Source organism: Melanotaenia boesemani, chromosome 13 (assembly GCF_017639745.1).
Source record: "Melanotaenia boesemani isolate fMelBoe1 chromosome 13, fMelBoe1.pri, whole genome shotgun sequence".
Lineage (NCBI taxonomy): Eukaryota > Metazoa > Chordata > Actinopteri > Atheriniformes > Melanotaeniidae > Melanotaenia > Melanotaenia boesemani.
In genome coordinates, this window is record NC_055694.1 from 32,737,608 (window position 1) to 32,763,224 (window position 25,617).

A 25,617-nucleotide genomic window follows, 5' to 3' on the forward strand; every position below is an offset into this window, starting at 1 on the left:
ATGCCAGGGAACAATTAAAAATTTATACACGAAGCCAGAAAATGAAATCTCTTAAAAAAGGACAAAAATCTCTTACACATAAAGCACAAGCATAAAGTTGTTTTACGACATTCTTTTTTTTTAAAAAAAAGCTAACTATATTATTCTCTTTTAAAAGTATTCGGAAAGTTTGCTAAATGAATAGGGTTAATGACAGGATATCTGTTGACTGCTGCCTCTGCTGAACTGAATTCAGCTTTATCTGTATAGCACCATTTCAAGGCAAAATCATCTCAACACACTTTAAAGACACAGCCCCCTTCAGTCCAGTTCATTGTAGTCCATTTAATCAATTAAATGATTTAGTCCAATTTATAGTCTGTTCATAAACCCAATCATGTAAATAATAGCCTAGCTAAGGAAATCAATGGATCGCATTCCCCATCCTCAGGATGTACATTCATGTTTGAACATGCTTTGTTGAACATGTTTGAGCTGATCACTACACTTTTCTCATTTTCGTGACAATATTTAAAAAAAAAGGGGTAGCTAAAGACTTTTGTACAGCATAAATTTTAAAACTGTTTAATTATTTGCCAAAGAGTAACCGGCTTGTGTCTTTAAAGCAGCAATTTTGATTCTTATTATTCTTGTACAAATGGAAAGAAACTTGCACAGAAAAGTTTTCTCTTGCTTTGTCTTAATGTGAACTTTAAAGGGTTAAATGTCCTCTCCAGGGTGCTTTACTTTAAGGTCATTTTTGATAGTATTAAAACTTAATTAGTTGTCAAAATGACTATTTTATGCTTTAGCTGGCCTGCCTTGACTTTTTATTTAAAAAAGCAAATAGCTAAACTTTGGGCAACACTTGTTATGATGCCTTTGTACTTGTCTCAGTATAACGTTTAAATAATTTGCATACATACATACATACATACATACATACATACATACATACATACATATATATATATATATATATATATACACACCAATTTTTTTCACATTAATAAAAGGAATAAAATATAAGGAAGCTGGTAGGTGAGGGGGAAAAAACGTCTACGTGCAAGTGCTCATGTCCTCCAGCAGTTCTGGCTTTCCTTTCCAAAAGCTCTTTTCCCACCCATTCTATAAATGGGCGTTTTTCCTGCTGAATTACACATGAACTTACTGTGTAACACAAGCGTTCATGTCAAAACCGTTACAAAGACATCAAACGTCAAGCTTATGTTACACAGCGCTCTCTTCCAGGCTAAAGTGGACCAGGGGAGAAAAGGAGGGAGACATTACGCTCTGAGGGGGGAGAGAAAGTATTCAGGCAGTCTTGCAGAGTTAACAGTCTGGACAAGTTTGCGGAGGAATTCACCCGGAAAACGTGGACTTATCGCTTCATGCAGGGGCTCTGCAACAGATTTATCGCAACTTTATAAAAAAAATGAGGCCATCATATTTGTTACCGTGGATTTTTTTCTGTGCGCTTTGGACGCTGGCAAACAGCGAAGAACAGCGAATCCCGCAGGGTGAGTCAAGAATGCCGACCCACACAGCCTGCAGTCCACTCACTTGCAGCGCATTTAGCTGAATTTTAACGGTGTTTGGTAACCCTCAGGACGCAAGTGTTCACGCCGGTTTCGGCTCAATAAAAATGATTTTCCCAGCTTAATAAAAGCACGTTACTCCCCTCTAACTCTACATAATTATTTTAACCGGCCGGTAACTGAACATTCCAGGCTAGTCGCGCGCAGCTTAACCAACAAGCTGTGTAAAGACGCTCGTGCCACTTGCTCTGTGTTTATAGTGTTAGCCCGAACAGCTAGCTAGTTAAAAGGAAAACACTAGAATTTTGTCACTACACTCCTATTTAGTAGCGCATTCTCACTTACGATTAGTTGCTTACAATTCAATATACACACGTAAGTAACAACTTTACCCTAGAACGTTTGTATTATGATTGAACACGTTACAACGAGTTTAAATAAACAAGATTTGGGCTCTGCGTTTTTCTCCCTGTGCCAACGCACGAGCCCAGCCGTTGAGGCGGACGTTCATTCCGCTGACGTGGACAGGACTACAGCCGAGGCTGGAGGGCTGTCAGCTCTGCTTCTACAGTATTAACACGAAACCATGTAGATCTGGTTAAAAAACACTCATGTTTAAATCTTGTTATAATCAAAATCTTACTTTTTCGGCCTTCTTTAAGAATTGCCTAGAAGTGAAAAGTAGTTTGACAAAACAAACAGCGTAGTGAACGACACCAGATTGAACAAGATTTATTCAGTGAAAACTGATTCAACTACATATCTATATTATTATTATTAAATTTGAAGGCTAAATAAAAAGAACAAATTTATTTATTTCACAATATGCACCGTGTACATCAAACATTGAACTAATCTAACACTGATGGTTGATGTGAGAGTAAACTTTGTCTATAATAATATAAGACACCAGTTAATAATAATAACAATCTAGTTATCTTGCAGATTTATCATGGATGTGATAAATCTGTGTCCTCCACAGTGACCATCTGCTGTGTTTGATAAATTATCTTTTTATAGATTTATGAAAAATAAATAAAAAAATCTAATATATTGGTTTTTACCACATTATACACAGTATTATCTAGGGCGGCATTTTACAGTACTATGCTTACAAGTGCAAGAATGAAAACAATGCAAATTATGTATTATTACACCAGAAAACTATTTAAATTGGGGGGAAAAACTGAGCAGGGTCTTTTGGGCCCCAGTAGCCTTCAGGACCCTCAGTAATATAGTCCTAAGGGAACAAAGTCACAGAATGTTTGGATAATATACGAAAAAACAGGTGTTATTATGAAAACAACATATCTGGAGGTGTGTATAGATGGGTTTTTAACACACAAGGATCTGTTTCCAGAAACTGATGAAGAAATTTCTGAACAACTCTGTTATTTAGAACCTGACTATAAATCATTTAATGGCAATAAAAATGTAATATATAAAGAAATGTTCCACCCAGTGATGGTTGAGTCGATGCCACAACTAAATTCAGCAGGTTTTTAAACATGTTATTTGACTTAAGTTTGAATAAACATGAGTTTCTTTAAATAAAAACTCATGTCCATATTCTTATTTCTTCTTTTTAAAGAAGAAATAAGAAGGTTCCCTATATTCTTATAATACATCTGTAATTTGTTAAATTACTGTAAATTGCTGCTGGAAGTTGTACCTGCAGAGGTTAACCCCAATGATATTTACTCCTGTTACCAAGTCTTTAATAAGATGTAAGTTTTATATTTCTTTACAATAGAATTTCTGCTGTGTTTATGATATGAATAGTTAAAGCTGTATTTCTGCTTGGTTACTGTGTGAACAGCTTGCTCTGTACACACTCCGACATAAACAGTCAGAAGTGGCAGTACAACCAGGTTCCTTCATCCTTAAGGGAAAAGATAAAAGAAGAATGAGACTATTGTCTGTCTGAATTATTCCTTCATACGTTTTTCTTTTCCAGAGAAACTTCTTGTAGTAACTGTTGCAACCAAAGAGACAGATGGCTTCAGGCGCTTTCTGAGGTCGGCTAAACACTTCAACTACTCTGTCAAGGTAGGAAACTAAGCAGGAGGAACTCGGCCAGAGACACGACACCTCTCTGTCGCAATTATTTGATTATCTGTAATCAGACTTTAAACGAGTCTGATTAAAAAGCACCGGTGTTATTTCTTAAAGCTGCAGCTGATAGATGTGTCTGTGTTTAAAGGTTCTCGGCCGCGGGCAGAAATGGAAGGGAGGCGACTACATGTCAGCTCCAGGAGGCGGCCAGAAAGTGCGACTCCTGAAAGAGGCTCTGCAGAACATGAAGACTGAGGAGCAAATCCTTCTTTTTATAGACAGGTGGACCTTCTATTGCTGGCACAGATTCATATTTTAGATTAGATGGTGGCTCTTCCTTCCAGAGCACGACAGGCCACTGTGTTCACATGAGGGGCCTGCCATACAGAGCTACAGAGACAGACAATTTCTTGTAGTAACATCCCAGTACAGTACTGTGGAAAAAGCTTAAGCAGCGCCTTATTTCATTTTAGAAAACAGGAAATAGTTACAAAGATTTATTAAAACATGTTGAGAGAATGATGTGTAGATGAGAAGAGGCTTGGTCACTGTTGATCTGTGTGTTATTTCTACAAAGGTTGAACATGGAATTTCACATAAAAATAGGCAGTTAAAAATAACAAGAAAGACCTCATGACCTGTAGAAAATTAGTATAATCTGAGGGGACTGGCCTGGAAAATGTGATTCCATTTGGGCTGTATCATTAGTTAAGGAGCTAAACTAAAGACCTGCCTGGTAGGAAACATGCTGCGTTGATGGTGTTTTCCTCTTTTCTGGGACTTCACACACCTGTCTGTGTGCTCCCGCTCAGAGAAATGTCAGTGGACTGTTTTAGCCAATCTTCCCAGATTAAGTTTATTTTTTCATTTCAAAGCCTAAAAAGTTGTTTCAGTGTTTATTGTCACCATTCTTCATCCTTCATGTGTAGTATAGTGAAGGACTTCCTGTAAGCAAGTCAGCACCCTCATGTGGGTGTGATGGTGAAATGTAATAAACAAAACCACAGGCAGTTTACTCCCTAAATCTTACAGATGCAACTGCTTCATTTGTTTTGCTGGCTTCTCACTCGGCTGAGCCACACAGAGCAATAAAATTCTCTCTTTTTTTAAAATCTTTCTTCTTGACACAGCTACGACGTGGTTTTCGCCTCAGGTCCCAAAGAGCTGCTCAAGAAATTCCAGCAGGCCAAACACAAGGTGGTGTTCTCCTCCGAGAGCCTGATCTGGCCTGACCGACATCTGGAGGACAAACACCCCCACGTGAGGGAGGGGAACAGGTTCCTGGGCTCAGGAGGTACGTCAGCTGGGACAGATCAGAGCTCTGGAGATGTGAGGAAACTGTTTTTACCTGGGTCAGACTGAATTTGAGGGAATAGGGTCAAACAGCTCTATCTAATATTTATTTGTTTGTTTATTGAACAGTTTATAGGTACGAAAAACCTTAAAACGACAGCTGCTTTTTGAATTAAGGTTCATTTTTAGTTGTAAACAGTTGTGTTTTTGAGTTGTACTGTTGAACATAGCAGACGAATGTGTGTCTTAAACTTGAATTTTAAATTTGTACCGTACAGATATGTAAGGGTTAATGCCCGACGAGGTGTCCATCATAAATTAATGGATGACGCGGAGGCGTGAACCGTCCCATGCGAAGCAAACTCCATTAATTTATGATAATGGACACCTCGTCGGGCATTATCCCGCTTATACCATGGTCACTTACGAAAGAAATAAATATTAAATAAATTATTAATGCGTTAATGTTGTTTTTACTGGTAAAATAGTAAGTTTTTCACAAGAAGCGCCTGAGTGGACTATTTTGTTGTGACGCGTTGCCAAGGTAACCGGCTCTGACACAGAACCTGCAGCTCGGTCGGCCGCAGTTATGTTACGTAACACACATTTCAGAGGGCGGGTGCAGCTCTTACAGCTTGTGTGTGTCCAGCTAGTATCAAGCTAGTAAGTCTATCCTAAATCGTTTTTATAATGTTATCCACCATTCAGTCTGTATCAAGTATGTAAGTAAGGTAATCAAGACAGAAAGACAGGCTACGACTTATTTAAAATTAAATGCAACGTTGCTGTTGATCGTGTTATTTCATAAAGATACTGGCATGTCCATAGCGGCGTTTGAAGGACGGAGATTTAACGTTTGTGGACCCTGACCACTGCTGGTTGGGACGTTGCAGGACGACAAAATGTTGCTCCATTCTCGTCTCTCCTGGACTGACGGAGCACAATAAACCTGCAAGCTGCTTTCACAGCGACGCGCCATCATAGACATGATCTGGTGTGTCTGCAGCCCGGTGCCTGAGTTTCTGTTGCCACGGTTACAAACTACCGTTTAGTCAGCGCAATAATTTACAGCAGTAAGTCTATTTGACCAGAACTTCTTTCATAGGTGTCCATTATCACTTTTTAATGGACACCCTCCAGCCAGTCAGAATCGAGTATTCACCCAGACCCTGGTATAAAAATGTGTAAGCTGCCAGTAACCTCAGTGTAACTTGATACTCAATCATGGTTTGTTGGTTTATGCTGGAAAAAAATAAAACCTGTCAAGGATGATGCCAGAGCTCAGTATTACTGTGGATTTAAAACTGTTAAAAATAAAATCTGAAAATGAAATAAAAAGCACCCAAAACATTAGATTGACCTCACCAGAGATATCAGAGAAAACTTAGAAAGATGCATATTACTGCAGCTTCAGTAGTTCAGAGGATGTGCATATCAGATTATAAATCTTATTTAATCCTCCCACATTCACAGGACTGTGCACGTTTCTGACACTGTGCTCAATCTGCTGATGCTTACAATCTTTTCATCAGCAGTACACAGACCTATAAAAACTCAACCCAACAGGCTTAATTAGAAGCAGAAAACTCAAACAAAGCACTGATTTTCCCTCCCTGTTATGTTTCATGATTACAGAAATGTGAATATGCTGACAATCAAGTGTGATTCCTCTGGATTTTTCCTCTGTTCAGGTTTTATCGGCTACCTTCCAAACATTAAAGAAATGGTTGCTAACTGGACAGGAGCCGACAATAACAGTGATCAGCTGTTCTTCACCAAGATTTATACTGATCCAGATAAAAGGGTAAGATCTGTTGCACAACAGAAGCAATTAGCTGTTTTTAGTTAATAAACGTTGTCCTGCTGCTAATGAGACGGAGCCATTCCTGCACATGTGTTTGATTTTTAAAGCCTTCCAGTAACTCGGCGGGTAAAATCCCTCCTGTTCCTGTCAGGTGTTTCATGTGAAACGTCTGCAGGAAAGCGCCACTTCATTTACCATGTGAGCAAAATCCAGTCTGTGTGTTTTAATTCTTATTTTATCTGTTTTCAGAAATTCTTTAACATTACCCTGGACAGTAAATGCAGATTATTCCAGAACCTTCATGGAGCCCTCGGTGAGTGCTCTGAAATCTGTTTCTCTGACTAGCTGTTGTTTTTTTTTGTTTTTTTTGGATGATTTCTATCACAGATGCATATTTTAACTGCTTACTGTTTTCAGTATGATGCTGTTAACATAAAGTGTTTCCTACCATGTTTACCATTTCTACTCTAATCTGTCGTCTGCAACACATGAGGGATAATAAACAATCCGGCATCCATCATCCAGAGGATGAGGGTTGTGTTACAGGCAGGAAAAACAGGAATCAGGATTTGTACCATGATCTGGACAAATATTCCGTTCTGATTGACTGAAGAGAATAAATTAAATTAAACAGAACACCCGCCAAGTAGATCAAGGAATGATGATCTGGGTGTGTTCTGCAGCTACAGGACCTGTGACACCTTGCAGTCATTGAGTGGACCATGAACTCCTCTGGATACCAAAGTATTCTGGAGTCAGATGTGAGTCCATCTCAAGCTTGGCTGAAACTGTCTCATGCAGCAGGATAAAGATCCCGAACACAGCAGCAGATCTACACCAGAATGAAAAAAAAGAATGCTGACATGATCCAGTCAGATTTCAGACCCAAACCTGATTGAAATGCTGTAGTGGGACCTTCAGAGAGTTGCAGAAACCAGTGATGCAAACCAGAATGAGCTAAAGCAACGTTGGAAAGAAGAGTGGAGCAAAACTCCTTCACGACCACGTTAGAGACTGATAACGTCATACAGAAAACTAATAAACTTCTGCAGCTGCTGGATCATGAGGTGGACTTACTCCACCTCATTTTGGTAGTGTAATATACTGTGGATTGTTAATCTGAAGTTATCTGAACCTCATTTTACAATTTGATTAAAACCTAAATGTTTTTCTAAACTATACAGGTACATCAACATCAGAAGTGGAAAGTACTTTCTTCTTTTACCTGACTGTATGATGAATGCTGTTAAATGCTGGTTCACACTGACTCAGAGAAGGATTTAATGTAGGTGCAGAGCTGTACACCAGTATCATTTGCACAAATGTGAAAATTTGCATTAGAAAAATCAAAATCCAACCAGTTTTATTTGTAAAGCACTTTGCATGCAGAAAACAACACGAAATGCTCTACATCAGAGATGACCAAGTCCGGTCCTCGAGATCTACCACCCTGCAACTTTTAGATGCAACCCTTCTCCAACACGCTTGAATCAGATGTCATCTGCATGTCATTCAGCTCTGCAGAGGCCTGGTAACGAGCCAGTCATTTGATTCAGGTGCGCTGGAGAAGGGTTGCATCTACAAGTTGCCGGATGGTCGATCTCGAGGACCGGACTAGGGCACCCCTGCTCTACATTATAGAAACAATTTATGCATATTAAGATAAAACACACACTCAAAGGTAAAGCAATTTAAAACATCCCTTTCATTATAATCTCTTTCACACACAATCACACATGCATGGGCACACACACACACACAAAGCGCATGTACACCCCTACACCACGAACTGCAGTCCCTCATTACTGTCTCCTAACTGAATGTAGGTATACAAATGTTAAAAGAAATAAACATCCAGCTTGATGCTTGGCAAATATGTTTATGTACAATGAAATAAACAGAAGTGGTCCCAGGACGGATCCCTGAGGAACTCTTTGAAGAGACCAGAAGCTATTCCCGTCCCTGCACACACAGAGTTCTCTCATTTTCAGACCAGCATGTAGTGTGTTTGAAAAGTCCTGCACTGATTAGTCGAAATAAATAAAAAAAGCTTAAAATTGTCTTATGTAGAGATTTAGGAATGAAATGATTCACTACTTACTTTTACTGTCTGATGGATAATGTGCTAAATATACTGCTTAAATCTCATCACAGTGAACTTGTAGAAGAGTCAAACCTGAGCTGTAGCAGTTTTGATGAAGCTTTCAGCAAACGTTCCTCAGCATCATCGGGGCTTAGGAAGGAATTTGTAAAGTCTGTGTCAAAGCTTACACAGACAGCACGGAGAATTCGGGAAATGGATGAACTCTCTGAGGACTGCTTGCTGATTAAATATATTCACTGTGGACACTTTGTTATGAACAGCAGCCTCTCTGGACCCCCAACTACACTCATGCATTTAACTTTGACAAACAAAAGAGGATCAGGAATGAAGAACATGACGTAGGAAGCATTTACTGATAGTATGAACTTAAAAACGGGAAGAACACACATTCGCTTTATGATTCTCCTCAATCATGAAGCATTTGGAGTCATGAATGCATATTTTACAATTAGAACCTTTTATTACTACTCTAAGCTTATTTTTGTAACATAAAATTGCAATTCAGATAAAATAACACTAATTAAACATATTGTAAGCAAAATATCAAAAAGGAATTTTAAGCTATTTTTTTTTTTGCTCATATCATTGCCACTGGTTCCATTCATATTCTTTAAAACTTTAAAGCCCAACCTAAGACGTATGGGCACAAAAAAATAATTATTTTAGTATGAAGTCCTTATTTAGCCCTTCAAAAAATGTACAATAAATAAATAAATAATATCTTTATCATCTTTTGGTTTTTACCATGAGATGATGCAATAGGTCTCAGAAAGTGTATGCCTCAGCTATGATACAAAAGGGTTAAATACTCCTAAGCTTTCTACAGCTTTCTGGATGAAATGGTTCGGAGCGATCGTCGTTACCTGGCAGTTTGGTGACATTTGGCTCATTAATGTGTTTTGCTTCCAGATGAGGTGGTACTGAAGTTTGAAAATGGTCGAGTGAGAGCCAGAAACGTGATGCATGATACCTTGCCGGCCATCATCCATGGGAACGGACCAACAAAGGTATTAATGATGTGGACCTGGTGCGTAAAGACTTTTTGTCATAACTGGGTGCACTTGCATTTTAAAACTTCCAGTTTTACCATTTTATTTGTAAAGTCTTGGAAAAATCCGGGTCTGTTACTCCCAATGCAGCCCTGCCGTAAAGTATACCTCTTGTTAATGATATTTTTACTGTTGCTGGGACCTTAGTTTACCAAGTAAACATCATTCTCTTCTCAGCAAGACCTGCAATTAGGACTAAGACTCTAAACTCATGAGGAAAATGTTTACTGAGATCACAGATCAAGTGGAAAAAGGGTCATTTTCTCATCAGCCCCGTTCAGACATAAAAAACATACTAAGATTGAAGACATGAAATTCATAGTCTGAATGAAAACAGACACTATTGTAAATCAGATCATGTTTTTTAACGTGTGTCTCCAGAACGACTGACGTGACACATTGCAGAAGTCGATGAAAGCAGCTCAAAGATGTTCCTGTTCTACACATTTATGTCCGAGTTTTAATGAACAACAGAAATACGTGCTGACGGGCAGGAGGTGGTCAGATGAAGAACAAGAGCATCACTGTAATAAATAAAACTAACTAACAGACCAGAAGGGGTGCAGGCCAATGCACCGGCCACTTTATTAGGTCCATGTTTCTAATTGTTTGTTAACACATATATCTGATTAGCCAATCACAGGACGGCATTTAGTCATATAGACATGATGAAGGCAACTTGCTGAAGTTCAAACTGAACATCAAAATGAGGAAGAAAGAGGATTTATGTGACTTTGAACGTGGCATGGTTGTTGGTATTTATTGGGATTTTCACACACAACCATCTCCAGGGTTTCCAGAGAATGGTCTGAAGAAGAGAAAATATCCAGCAAGCAGCAGTTGTCTGGATAAAATGTCTGGTTGATGTCAGGGGAGCAACATCACTGTACAGCAGCTTTTAATGGCCACAGACCAACAAACAAGTCAGTCAGCTGTCAGTCAAACACGCCATCTGGAAGAGATGGATTTCAGGTCACCTGGAGGTGGAACCCAAACGCAGACTCAATCAGATCACTGGTTTTAATCTTTTAGTTTGTGGAAAAGGTTCGGTTAGATGCTGAGCTGGAGCGAAGGCCTGAAGTTAGAAGTCTGTCCATGGGAAACTACATGTCTGAATGTCTGAGAACTTAACAAACGGTGGCTTTGCTCAGGTTTGTGGGATCAAGCGATCACGGAAAGATGGATTAGAAAAAGGCTTAATATTAGCATTGAATAGACTAGCCATAAGCTAACTTTAAAAGCAGCGAATTGAGACTGAAGGTCTCAACTTGTAAATATGATTTTAACGTGTTTTTTTAAATCCTTTCTTAAGCTGAGATATGATTACTTTGTCTTGCAGCTCCAGATCAACTACCTGGGTAACTATATCCCCAACGTATGGACGTTTGAGACAGGATGCACTGTGTGCGACAAGGATCTGTGCTCACTCGCAGCTCTGAAGGTCTGTTTATGACTCCTGATGGATAAACTGTCTGTGCAGGATTTGCCTCAGCTGTTTTTTCCATCCCTAGAAATACACTGAACCACGTCTCCTGGTAGTTTTACATGGAGCGTGTTTATTTCTCCAACAGGAAAGTGAATACCCACTGGTTCTGATTGGCATCTTCATTCAGCAGCCCACACCTTTTGTCACAGTGTTCTTCGAACGCCTGTTGAAGCTCCAGTACCCCAAGAACAGGCTCAAACTCTTCATTTACAACAAGGTAACTAGAGATGATTTCCCAACACAGCTGTTTTATATGTAACTGATCCCACATTATGAGGACACAAAAAGAAGCTAGAAGACTGATGAAAAGCTGAAATTTGAACCCTTGGAGGGTCTGAGCCTAATTTGGCCGTCAACTACTTTTAATTTGCCCTTGTTTAATCACATAAAAGATGTTTCCCATACACACGTTTGGTATCTTTTTATTCAGAGTTACTTCACCTCTTATCTGAAGTGATTTTTTTAAATTAATTGACTTCATTAACATGTTGGGGCAACTGGTGTGTGTGTGTGTGTGTATTCAGAGCTGGCTCTAGACTTCAGTGGGCCCTAAGCAAAATAGGTTTTGGGGGCCCTACCCCTTTATACCATGAACAAGGTTTTTTGGTAGATGTGACACCCTAAGTCATGGTATATTGTATGTTAACTTATTCAAAACACTCTAGGAACATAGTAACTAAAACTATGAATACACTCAGCAGACAGAAAGAGACAAAAATTGGTGCAAATTATTTTTTTTGTTCAGAGTCCATCTGTATGTACAGATTATATTAAAACAAGGAGTCAACCAAAAACAGAAGGCATGTTTCAACATCTGGCCTACAAACACCGTACTTTAAAGTGCAAAATAACTAAATACTTAAAAACAGAAATACAAATTTTAGACACAACTTAAAAAAAAACGGCACCTGTGACCCCAACACACGCAGGCAGCAAGGAGGGAGGTCAGTTTCGCTGGCCGGAGTATTCCCTGTGTTTTATTTAGTCCATAATTGTTAAATTTAGTGTTGATGTGTGTGTGTGACGGACGTGTATTGTTGGACATTTATGTAAATAAGGAAACAAAAGTGTTCAATACAGACCGTCCCTATTGAACCAATAAAATATCGACGTTTAATTGTCAACAGTTAGCAACACTACCGCTAGCTTGAGCTACAGCTGCTTTGCTGGCTAACAGTACCCTTCCTGTTAGCACCTGCCGCGTTTTGTCAGGCGTCACTATCGCTCCCTTTGTTTTATCTAGCTACTTTCAAGTCCCCAGACTGGCAACAAAGGTGAACCACTGTGGGCCCTTGAGCAAGGTGCTTAATCTCCAACTGGTCCCTGGATGCTGGGATACCAGACGTCCCACAGGTCAAGAGATGAATGAATGACAATGAATTTCCCAACTGGAATGGATAAAGCACATTTTAAATTCATTGTTGTATTAGTGATATATCATTTTATCACATTTCATACCCATTATTCATACTCGTTATTTTTAGATTCATTTTATGTAGTTTTGAAGATATGACCAAATTTATAGGTAATTTAATCATTATATATGCTAACATCTTTTATTAAAAATTTAAAAAGCATAACACAAAAGATCCCATGTGAAAGTGAAGGTAACAGCTGGAATTTTATTTTGGAATTTTACTGGAGTTTTACGGTTATCTGCCTTTATTTTTTCTACAGTGTAGTTTTTTCTTACGGTGCTTTGAAACATCCAGTGATTGACCCTCGAAGGTTCATTTCCTTCATGACAATCGTATTAGTGAGGTACAAAGTGAAGAAAAGTGACATTTTTACATGTTTTTCCTGCAGGCCTCTGTCTCTGTCTGTTTTTAGCTGACACAAGTATTATAAATGAGTCATTAAGCAAAATAAATTATGCTTAATAGTTACAAGAAGCTAGGTTTCTGGTTTCCCTCCAAATGGGACCAAAATGCCCTGGAATTTTATCGAAAATAGACGGATAGACAAGGACCCGGTTCAGCTGTGAGGCTGCAGCTGAAGAGCAAGATTTGATATGCAAGTTTATTTGAGACTTGTTGTAAAATCCATCACCAGCTTTGATGAAGATAAAAACCAAAGAAAAGACCCTGCTCTGAGACCCCGTAGTATCAGTTTATCTGGTACGTTGGGAGCGAGCTGTTTCAGACTGGTTTTAGTGGCCCCAGCATCTTGTTCATGTCTTTCTGCCTCATTCGTTTTTATTTGTGTTTTAACTTGAAACAATTAGAAAATGACCTTTTATTTCTCTGATTCGCTGCTTTGATCCTTCTCCTCTTTCTTTATTTCCCTTTCCTTCCCTTGCCGCTGGCTCTGTTATGAGCAGGAGCTGCCAGTCCTCTGGGACGGCTTTTATGAGCTATAGTGGGAATTAAAGACGAGAACAATTAAAAACAGTACTGTAGAGCAGTAGGGAAGATGCAGCAGCATGAAAGGACGTTTTTCAGTCATCACTTCAGACATGCAGCAGCTTTTATCTTAATGAACCTTTTAAGTTGCTAGAAAAACACTGTTGATTCATATTCAGATCATCTGAAATGAGCTAAAATCTTAACTTTTCATTACAGAACAAACTTGACTGTAAAAGTTCTCGTGGATGAGCAAATACACCATATTGCACCATATTAGCATATTAGCACAGAACTCCACCACAGAAGAAGTAAATTTTTCATTTTCTTGCAGGAACCTCATCATGAACGTCAGGTCAACACGTTCCTGAAGGAGCATGGAAGTCTGTATCAGGACGTAAAATCCGTCAATCCTGATGAGGGGATGGAGGACGCCGAGTCCCGGAACCAGGCCTTGTGAGTGAGACGAAAGCATGAGAGGTGTCGCAGGACACACCTTCAGTTTCTCAGCTGAGCTGCGTAAAGTCATCTGTGGTTTTTCAGTCAACAAACAAAGAAAGCTTGTTTTCCGAAGTATGACAGCTTTTTCTTATAAACATCTGCTTGTGGCACCTCTCTCAGTTTCAGCTGATTCCTGCCCTGGAGACGCATCAGGAAATTACTTATGAACCAGAAACGAGTCCCAGAGATCTTTTTTTGTTTTTTGAGTTCACAAGAATGAAACTAGGGGAGAAAATTGAGAGAATGCTGCAGCAACTTTCCCCAAGGGCGATGCAACCGCCGTCTGCTTCCTGGTTTCAGGTCCTCATCACAGGGTTTAGTACTTGCACTTCCAAGCAACCCGGGTGGTGAGCTGATATGAGCTGCATGCCCCCCTCTGGCCATCAGTATAACCTTATTTTCCTGAATTTCTCAGTCATTTTCTGAGGCACAAACAAAAGTTCCCACACTTCAGTTTTTAAATTCCACAGATTCCTTGATGCTTCAGACCTACTGCAGCTGTTTCTTTCTTTCACTGAACGCAGGAATAGTTTTCCTCATCTGTGAAAGATGAGTCTTTGGGAACCGTTCTTCAAAAGGTCCATTTTAGTTTCTTGGCTCTTTTCAGTGAGTTGGCTCTGGTGGCTTGTGGTACTTTTCCCAAAAGGGCAACAAAGACTAAGTTGCTTTTACACCACAAATGGGACAACTGGGGCATAACAGCCAGTCAGTGGTTTGTAGATTACTGAAAGTCACAACTCATCTCTCACATATAAGCTTTGTAATCTCTGGGATTTAAATTTGGATCATTTCTGTTTGTTGGATTCTTTTATAGGCTAACATTAATAAAATTGAATTAATAATAATAACACTTTCTATACACAAGCTTTTTTATTCATTACTTTTTTGTGGTGAGTTTTCTTACTGCATTTATGTGTTCGGCCAATCAGGGTGCAGTTAAATCCCCTGAACAGCTGCAGGCCCTGACAAAACTGCAAACACGCACCATAATACCATGCTTGTAAATCCACCACAGAAGAAGAAAAAATGAACTCTAAAGCGGCTTACGGCTCAAAGTTGGTAACCTCTAGAAATCATTAAAACAAAACCTTGATATACTTTTTATTCAGAGTAGCCACCAATGCTGCTGTTTGACATCCTTAATGCAGTGTTGCTCAAACAGGGGTTCGTGTACCCCGTGGGGAACTTGGAGAAAGTTCAGGGAGTACTGAAGAAAATAAAGGGGGATAACTTATTCATGACTTCATACATCTGAATTCAGTTTTGTTATGAGGTGAATCAGCTCAGGTGGTCAGAGTTACTACACACATGTGGAAATGTACACGTATGTACATTTAAAATAACTTTGTTCTTGTTTAATCATAATGTGAAAGTATTTTTTACTTCCGGAAGTGTTTTGTGATTTTCTAGATCAAGTTTGATCTGGAATTTATAATGCACGAGTAAATGTGTAATTGTGTAAAATAATTCAAATAAGTGAATGTATATAATGTAAGTAGAATAGTAATAAAATAAAAATATATTTTAATATATAGATAGTAATATTAAATAGAAATGTATGTAATACAATATATTTATTATGTGTGAAGTTAATAAAATAATAAAAAATATATAATATTGATCAATTAATAAATAATTTTTGAAAGAAAATCTTAAATGTATTTGATAAATGTATAGATATTTCATACTAAAAGATTATTTAAGTTTTTTAGATATGAAAGACAGAGATTTCAGGTTGTTTGTGGTGTCCTCTTAAAAGGATAGATCAATAAATATAAACATCTTGATAATGTCGTTGTAGTTCTTTGAGCTAAAACAAAGGAAAAAGTGAAGTTTTCTTTATTTGTAGGTTCTTATGCAGTTCTGGACTGGTCCGGCCCACTGGAGACCAGACTGAGCTTCTACGGGGGGAACAATGATGAAACCACGTTAGAGAACAGCTGTCTTAACGTGTGCACCATGTGCTTCTTTTCAGTGACATGTGCCGGAAGGACAAAGACTGTGACTATTTCTTCAGCATAGACGTTGAAGTGGTCTTAAAGAACGAGAACACACTGAAAATCCTCGTTGAGCAAAACCTGTAAGTACGTTTATCAGTAATAAATGATTATGATCTTGTTGGTTCTCATGTATTTGGACTGCTGCAGTCACGTCCACATTCAGTCAATCATTTTATTTCTATTGCACCACTTTTATTTATTAACCCATGGATTTATTAATTTATTTATTCGATCATGTGTAGAAGAGCTGCATGTTGACTAACTCTTCTGGAATGGTTCCTCAGACCCGTCGTGGCACCCATGATAACTCGAGTCGGCCGATTGTGGAGCAACTTCTGGGGAGCGCTCAGTGCAGACGGATACTATGCCCGGTCTGAGGACTACGTGGACATTGTCCAAGGACGGAGGCTGTGAGTTACAGGGTTAAACAGTGACACAGAAACACACGGCTGCCGATTGGACAGAGAAAATCTAAAGCTACAGCATCTCTGCAGCAGTGCACACGTCGACAATCATCCTTGTTAGGGCTTTAGCTGATCTACGGATGTTTTCCAGGCATTTCTATCCCGTCCAGGAGGTTTACAATCCAGCCACAAATGGAGTTTTATTCAGAGACTCTATCTGGTAAATCCACAATGATCCATGATAACAGCATTATTTATCACATTTCATCATAAAAACATCACCATCACTACTATGTTGCTAAGAGACCTCTATTTAGACCTGGACATGATGATGAAGCCACTTCCTGTCAGACTTTCCACCAATCAGAGAGCTTAGATTGACGGTAACGTCCAATCAGGAGCAGCCAAAGATCAACCAGTGAGCAGAAAGTTCTATGTGTGTGTGAAAGAAGAAAAATAATGCTCCTCTATGGCTGGAATAAAGCCAAGAAGACGTTTCTGATGCACGGTGGCGCCACAAAGCAGCTGAGCTGGAGTTGGTTTAGTGAGGATAGCAGGTAAATAGTAGCAGGAATAACTGGAAATGAGGAAAAAGTGGAAACATGGAAATAGTTTCTGTTGTGTGTTTGTTTCAATAACAATATTTTTTCTCCTGAAAGCCAAGACTTGAGAGAACGATGAGATGAGAAAAGGTTTGGTCACTGTTGATCTGTGTGTTATTTCTACAAAGTTCTGTTAGTAATAAATTCTGCTTTCTTCTTCTGGTCGACCTTTATGCTGCTATATCTATTCATACATTCATTTTACATCATTTTAACCTCCGACAGCTGAGGCTGGATACGTCATGTCTGATGCTGACTGGGGTTAAAAGGGTTGAACTTCTATGTGTATTTTTTCTTTAAGAACCAAGTGCACTAAAACTTCAGTCTTTAGGGGTAAAGTCTCTGATCTAATGAAGTCTCGTTGCCTTATTAGCAAAATACTACGAGAGTTTCCTCCTTAAGTGTGTCTGAGTGTGTTTTTCGTTGTAGGGGTGTGTGGAACGTCCCATACGTGTCCAGTGTGTACCTGGTTAAGGCCAGCCTCCTCCGATCAGAGCTGAGCGACTACGAGCTGTTCACTCTGCACGGCTTAGACCCTGACATGGCTTACTGCCACAACATTCGCGAAAAGGTTGGTAAGAGAGGAAAGAAGAATTCTGCAGAGACTCTGGCTGTGAAGTCTTGTAAAAATGAATAAATAAAGCTTGCACGCTGACGTTTGACCTGGTTCCATCTTCGTCAGGAAATCTTCATGTATGTGACCAACATGCAGCCGTTTGGACGCATCCTGTCGACAGAAAACTACCAGACCAGCCATCTGCACAACGATCTGTGGCAGATCTTTGAAAACCCTCTGGTGAGGCGTGTTGAATAGATGTCTGATAATCAGCTGCAGACGCTTCAGTCAATGCAGTATTAATAACTCTTGTACGGGAACTGACTGGATCATAAGATCAGTGAAGTTCAGGAGGTGTTGATTAATATTTGATCTCAGATTATGGATAGTAGAATTATTTTCTAATGAGCTGTTTCACTCTTCGTCTTTCTTCCAGGACTGGCAGGAGCGCTACATTCATGAGAATTACTCTCTGATCATGAAAGACAAGCTGACTGAGAATGTGAGTTGCAACACAAACTGAAGTCCAGTTAGTTTAAAGATGGAGGATAAATTGAGTTGTTAAGTTGTGTTTTGTCCTCCAGCCGTGTCCAGACGTGTACTGGTTCCCAGTTTTCTCTGATGTTGCTTGTAACCACCTTGTTGAAGAAATGGAAAACTTTGGGAAGTGGTCAGGAGGAGGCAATGTGGTATGTCCTAATTAGTAATAAAACACATCCTTAAGCCCCCTGCAAGTTTTATCTTTATGTTTATGTATGTGTGATATAGAATGCCTGCTGATTTACCTGCAGACTAACTTCTGATATGGCTTCATTTGCCAGGACACCAGAATCCAGGGAGGCTATGAGAACGTCCCCACCATCGATATCCACATGAATCAGATCAACTTTGAAAAGGAGTGGCAGAAATTCTTAGTGGAGTTTGTGGCACCGATAACAGAGAAAATGTACCCTGGTTACTACACCAAGGTAAGTCCTCCAAACACTACACAGCTTCTTATCAGCTGAAAGGAAACATGTGTTTTCCATGTTTGTCTGTAGACTGACCTTTTTCCATTTACCCACCCACCCATGGATGGATGGATGGGTGGATGGATGGATGGATGGATCAGGGATGGATGGATGGATGGATGGATGGATGATGGATGGATGGATGGATGGATGGATGGATGGATGGGTGGATAGATAGATAGGTGGGTGGGTGGGTGGGTGGATGGATGGGTGGATAGATAGATAGGTGGGTGGGTGGATGGATGGATGGATGGATGGATGGATGGATGGATGGATGGATGGATGGGTGGATAGATAGATAGGTGGGTGGGTGGGTGGGTGGATGGATGGATGGGTGGATAGATAGATAGGTGGGTGGGTGGATGGATGGATGGATGGATGGATGGATGGATGGATGGATGGATGGACTAAACCACATGGTGTGTGGATAAAAACTGAGCCTAATAAGTAGTTTTCTTACGTTTTTCATTAATAATGTTTTAAATGTTGCTGTAAAGCAGATTTGATGCCCTCATTTATTCATGTTGGAACCTGGTTTCAAAAGTTTGTGTTTCAGGCTCCAAAAACATCGTTTCCATGTGAACGAAATGTCCAAATGATGAAAAGGTTAAGTAGACACACCCCAGCTCATCGGTGTGTGTGGACTTAATTTTCACACAGACTGTACACAGTCAAAGCCTCGTGGACCCCTTAGCTCATTGGGACCCCTTGGAGGGTCAGAGACCCCAGATTGAGAACCACTGCATGCTATTTGAAAGACTTAAAGGAAGATTTTTATACTCATCAATCACTTTGGGGCATATTTTTGTTCATTTTGTTTTCCAGCATTTTCAGTAAATCGTCATTGGAGACGTGAGGAATGCACGTCGCAGATAAGCCGTCCTCATTTCCCTAAGATGGTTGAACGTACTGCATCTTTCATCTCCAGCAGATAATATTTTGATGAATGTTAGGAAGGACTTGGATGTTGTGTTTGTCTATTAGTTTAATATAAAAGACTAGGTCCATCCACAGCAAACAGGAGCATAAAACAAAGCATCAAACATAAACACAACAGTTGAAAGGAGTCCCTGACAACCTCTCTCCATCTTTCTCTCTGGTTTTGTTAGTTTTTTTCCAGTTAGTCTTTTATTTCCAGTCCTCTACAAACCACCTCCACTCTTGGCCAATCAGATTTGAGTATAAAGAGACAGCTTCCATGATATGAATGTGCTAAATGTTCACTAATTTCACCTTAACCGTCTAACAAAATCTGACTTTAAAGATACTTTGAGCCATGAAGTAAAGACTGTAGCTGCTTCATTTTCCTTAATATTAGACTCATTTAAATCATACATTAAGACACCTCATATCACTGTTTAGTGTAACTACTAACCTACGCTCAGCAACCACATCAGGTCAGCACCGGTTCCAGCCAGAACAGCGTCTCTGATCATGCCACACGTCCAGCCTTGAAGACCACACCGGTCAGAAATGAAAACTGCTGTTTGTATATGACATTACAAATATCAGAAATTTAAATGCCATTGTAACTATATCAATAACAGAAATAAGCTTGATGATTAAGGAAAGGGAGGTGGAAAACTAAACAACCCTCTACTCATGTCATAAATGTGTGTGTTTCAGTTTTTCTCTCTCGTAGGGTATAAATATGTGTTCCATAACACCAATACATGTGAAACTTTCACTGACTACAATACTATATCCAAATACCTGATGACATATAGTAGTACTTGGCCAGTACTTACATGGGTATTTTGGAGTTTCGAGTAAGCTGATCAAATGAAAATTGAAGATGAGAAGGAAACATTTTTGTTCAGTTTTTATTTTAGCAAATACCTTTCAAACCACAAAATATGTCATAATGTCGTCATGACAACAGTAAATACTTCATTGTCTTTTTATCCAGTGGAAGATGTGCTCTTATTCTGACACCTGATTGGCTCAGAGCATAGAGGCCTGAAAAGGTGGCCTGTGGCTCCACCTGCTGGCCACACTAACCCAGCTGATAGAAACAAGCATTTTCTATTTAATGGCAATAAAAATATTCAAATCCTCTTTATATTAGCAAAGAAACAGATTTTAGAAAAGGAAGAAAATGTGTTTGCAATAAAAATCAAGTTATTGATCAGTCTAATGACACAATGACATCTTTGATTGGTGATTTAATAATTTTAGGATGAATTTAGCAGCGTATTGTGAACATAATATTCTAATTATTTGATTATTTGAGTGTTGTAACTCGTCTTGTTGCAGCCGGTGTTTGACCAGCATGTCTTCTCTCATCAGTGTTCCAATCCCTTGAACTTTGTGGTGAGGTACAAACCCAACGAGCAGCCCCTGCTCACCCCCCACCACGACGCCTCCACATTCACTGTTAACATAGCTCTCAACAGCAAAGACGTAGACTACCAGGTAAATGCAGGAGTGCTTGCAGGTAGTAGAAGCCACAGGACATGACGATGCAGGTGATCTGCAGCTGCTTCTTCCCTCTGCTTCTCTGCTCCGTCTCTGGAAGCGAATGCTGATGAAACTGATGCTTTTCCTCCCTGAGCAGAAGCTGTGGGGGGTTCCTGAGTGACGGGGGCCACACGAGCGGTCTGTGTGCCGATGCTTGACCCTTGCATGACCCTTCTCTGTCTCTGTGTTTGCAGGCTCATTTTGACTTGGCCTTTGTAGTTAGATATAAGCCAGATGAGCAGCCCTTTTTGAGGCCACACCATGACGCCTCCACATTCACTATAAACCTTGCACTCAATCAACTGGGCCTTGATTACCAGGTGAGTGTCGAGAAGTTGGTAAAAAGTTTTCATCGTGCTGCTCAACTCATCCTTAGTGTTAAAATTGAGACAGTTTTAGATGACAGATGCAGCAGGTGCTGCTGTTGACTCTGCAGGTGGAAAACTGATGTGATAAAGCATGATGTTGAAACATAAAATCACATATTTGAGGTGGAGTTTTCATCATGTTTCTGGCATGTTTCTACATTCAGTGTCGGAGTTTCTCTTCTGTGTTTGTGAGTCTGTCTCTTTGCATGAAACACACGGCTGAAGCTCAGACTCCTGTTATTGTTGCTTCCATGTTGTTTCCCTGCATCAGCAGCAAACTGGACTAATCCGCCTTTAGTTCAGAGTGTTTGGGTCACAGTACATTCATTTTAACCAAAAGAAGAAAAACCAGGCTGGGGTTAAGAGAAATCATAATTTTTATCCAAGAAATGACAGAAAGATGTTCAGAATGTCACTAAAAACAAAGATGTGAAAAATATAAAAGGTTGAAGCTGATTTTTTCTTTTGTTTTTCATTTTTAGTTTGGAAAAATGACATTTCATTTTGAATTTAATGGCAACACGTTTCAGGAATTATAATAAAATTTATTTACAACTGTAGAGCGTCTGCTTTCAGCCACATAAATGACTTCATACAGGAGGCTAGGAAATAACGAAGCCATGCAGTGGGGCGTTGGTGATAAAAGCACTAAATTTGGTGCATATCTTTAACACTGTGGTTAGAACAAATCAGGATATTGGGACTTTGCAGATTTGCAACCTTTTTTCCAAAATGGTCTCTAGAAAAGACGAAAAAATCAAATTTGGCCTCAAGCAGCAGTTTGATTTCCAGACCACGAAGCATTAACATAAAAGCTCAGTAAAAGTTCAATAGTGAACAAGAACTTCTAGATAATGTGGCATAGTGATAGTTAAATTAATCTCATGAGGACCAAGTGCAGTTCAGTGAAAAGGATATGCATGTGAGGGCGCCTTGAAGTTGATGTTAGACAACCTGTGCAGTTAGTTGTCCCCACAATCTTTCTAGAATCAAGTAAAATCCACCTTAATTGTTCTGTGACCTGGAACAAAACTAGAATCGCATCACAATTACAACATTAGTTACCGAACGGAACAAGGTTTTTGTTCCGTTCTGTAACGTTCAAACATGTTGCTGCCATCGAATTCAAAATGAATTTATGTTGTTTTAACAGTAAAATAGATGCTTGACTTAATGAAAGAAAAATGGATGTAAAAATCGATTTTTTGTTCAGATTTCTGTTCATATTTTCTGTGCTCCTTGAAGTGTCTGATAACTGCTGCTGTTTGGTGACTGCAGGGTGGCGGATGCAGGTTCCTCCGCTACAACTGCTCCATCAATGCTCCTCGTAAAGGATGGGCCCTCATGCACCCCGGCCGCCTCACCCACTACCACGAGGGCCTGCCAACCACCGCCGGCACCCGCTACATCGCTGTGTCGTTTGTGGATCCCTGAACTTCCAGCTCCTCTTTAATCCAGACCAAACAGGACCCACGCTGAGCACCATCTCCAGCATCTCCTCCATGTCCAAAACGATTCTGCGTCTTGCCTCACTGCCATGATGTGGCCAGCTGTCATCTGCAGAAGATCAGCCTTCTCTAATTTAACCTAAAAGCCAGAGTGTTGGTTAACTGTGCGCTTGCTGGCTTGTTGTTGTGGAACTAGCTGCTCTGGGAATCTGCACCAAAGCTGAAGGGACGAGTGTCATGTTCAGATGCAAATATAATGTCCCAGCCTTCATTACTTCAGCTGGGACTCCTGTGGAAGCTGTTTGGGGAAGGACACTGAAGAAATCATATCCGAGTCACTGACCAAGACGTCAGACTTGTCACGCGTAGCTTTAGATTTGTCCTTATCAGGGATTTTGTTTGGAACAAGTCTCCCTGTAAATGAGTTTTTACCAGATGCATAAGATCCATTTACCTTGGAAGCTGGAGCTGGAAATGATGCGTCGACCAGTGAGGTTTGCTCACTAACCAGGTTGACAAAACCAGTTAATAACTAGGCTTTGCAGCAGTTTGGCTTATAAACAGCAAATTCATCCATACAGTGTTGACATTGGCAGGTGTGACTGATTTTATGACACAGCAAACAGATAAAAGTATAAATAAAGGAACCCAGAAAATTTGATTTTCAAGGTTAATTAAATCCTGAATTTAGCTCACTTCATAATGACTCGATAAAAAATGAATTACCTTAGTAATTCATGACAGGAGGCAGAATCCACCTCTTGTGGTTATCAGTGATATTCCTGTTATCAACCTTACATTTGATGCAAGATGTCAGGTGCTGAACAGGCTCTTTTTATCAATGAGTGTTTCCTAAAAGAAAAACGTTTATTACTGATCCACAAAATCAGAAAGTCCAGGTCAGCCTCGCCATGCTGTTGATGCAGAGTAGAGGAACATGCCCCCTGTGCAGCACATCTAGGGTTGGATTAATAATACAAGCCGACGTGCACAGCTGTTTGGGCTTGTGCACGTCAGCGGTCTGATTTGCACATCAGGAGTCAAGAAGATCAACGGTTCAGATAAAGTTTGGATGCATGAAAACAGGAAAGATGACATGACGACACAAACTAGACGTTAAACTCAGATGATGGTGGTGGATGTTAAATGGTACTTTCTGGCTCCTTCTGTTTGGTTAGGGAGAGAGGAGGGTAGAGAGGAAGAAGGGAGGAAGGAAAGAGGACGAGAAGCCAGATGAGAAGAATCCTGATAGATGCTGGGCGAAATATCAGGGCAGAGCAGGAAAGAAAGCAGAGACCACATCCAGGAGAGGGGTTACCATGGCAACACCTCTTTTTTTTTATTTCATTTTAAAATATGTTCAAAAAGTGAAACTCTACCTTAATCAAAAGCAGTGGGAAATAAGAGACCTCATTTACCAGAATCAGGTAAATCAGGTTTTCTGGCAGATTGTTCCAGAAAAACTAAATGTTTGGAAAGCAAACTGGAACCAGATGATCTTACAAATCTTGTTGTCTCGTGGCATCATCAGATCAGATCTATGTCCTGGACCAGAAGCAGTGGAGTGATATGTTGTCTGGATTAGTTGCAGTTGTCTGAAAGTTTTTAGAGAGACCTGTAAAAACTCCATTACAGTAGTGAAGACTACTGAAAACAGATGATAAAGAAGCTTTTCTGAATCATCAGCCCCCTTATTCTAGATCTGTTCTTCAGGTGGTGAAAGGCTGATTTGGTTCCTGCTTTAATATTAAATTAAATTATGTTAATGTAATATGAAATTTGTCCAAAATGATCCAAGAGAGTAAACATACTGTATCACACATTTCACACATGCACAGGCTAATGCTACCACCAGGTCACCTGTGCCCCAGCTGAGCTTTCCGTCTACCACCCCGTCCCAGCTCACCACATCCACCATTCATACGGAGCCCGCCGTGGGTTTTTTTATGCTTCATGTTTGTAATCACCTTCCACTAATCTGACTCTAACCGGAACGCTGGCAGCTCCAGTGGCGCCATTTCCAGCTCCAGCCTCGTGACTTTTTAGGTAAATGAAGTCAGAGATAAAGCTGCATCATGGGACGATTTGGGAGCTTTGAGTGTGAGTAGGCGTAAGCAGCTGGCTGCATCTGGTCTGTTAACAGTTGGTGCCAATTTAACTCCAGATTTGTGCATGTTGAGGCGTCATCTTTAAGTGATTGAGTGCCTTTTGTGTATTTTCTCTTTATTTTTGTGCTTCTGAACTCACCACATTCGGTGCAGATTTTCTTGTGCACGTGGAAACACGTGGTTTACAGCAGATGCTGGAGCAGCATCGGGGCCCCTGTTTGGTCTGGAGGTGGTGTGGATCAGAAATCAGACTCAGGAGATCACCAGCGGTTCAGGTTGGACCTTTTCTAAATGTGATTGGAAAACCTTTTTATGTTGTTGAAATTTACTACAGCAAGTTAAACTAACGTGCCTTTTTCTGTCTCCAAAGCAGTTTAACTGAAACACTCCAAAGTAAACTTTATTTATTTTTTGTATCTTTGATCCAGTTAAAGCCATATTCCCCGACTCAGCATCACTGCTTGTTAGATTTCATGTTTTCTCCTTTTCTAAAACGTGCTGATGGTCAGC

General features: G+C 39.9%; 1 protein-coding gene across 2 annotated transcripts; it reads left to right on the forward strand.

Moving 5' to 3' along the window:
• The first annotated feature begins 1,138 nt into the window (after positions 1 to 1,138).
• On the forward strand, positions 1,139 to 24,360 carry plod1a (procollagen-lysine, 2-oxoglutarate 5-dioxygenase 1a). Of its 2 annotated transcripts, none has more exons than XM_042003136.1 (19): positions 1,139 to 1,499; positions 3,475 to 3,566; positions 3,721 to 3,854; positions 4,703 to 4,866; positions 6,557 to 6,669; positions 6,919 to 6,982; positions 9,683 to 9,780; positions 11,162 to 11,263; positions 11,394 to 11,525; positions 13,985 to 14,106; positions 16,127 to 16,231; positions 16,436 to 16,561; positions 17,587 to 17,728; positions 17,840 to 17,953; positions 18,150 to 18,215; positions 18,298 to 18,402; positions 18,535 to 18,681; positions 21,013 to 21,138; positions 22,830 to 24,360. In XM_042003136.1, exons 1-19 carry the CDS (start codon positions 1,415 to 1,417, stop codon positions 22,983 to 22,985), a joined length of 2,193 nt encoding a protein of 730 aa, XP_041859070.1. In that variant the 5' UTR covers positions 1,139 to 1,414; the 3' UTR covers positions 22,986 to 24,360. The 2 variants fall into 2 exon arrangements, with proteins under 2 accessions (XP_041859070.1, XP_041859069.1); XM_042003135.1 differs by lacking the exon at positions 21,013 to 21,138 and adding an exon at positions 21,378 to 21,503 and having other exon boundaries at positions 1,141 to 1,499.
• The last annotated feature ends 1,257 nt before the right edge of the window (positions 24,361 to 25,617 follow it).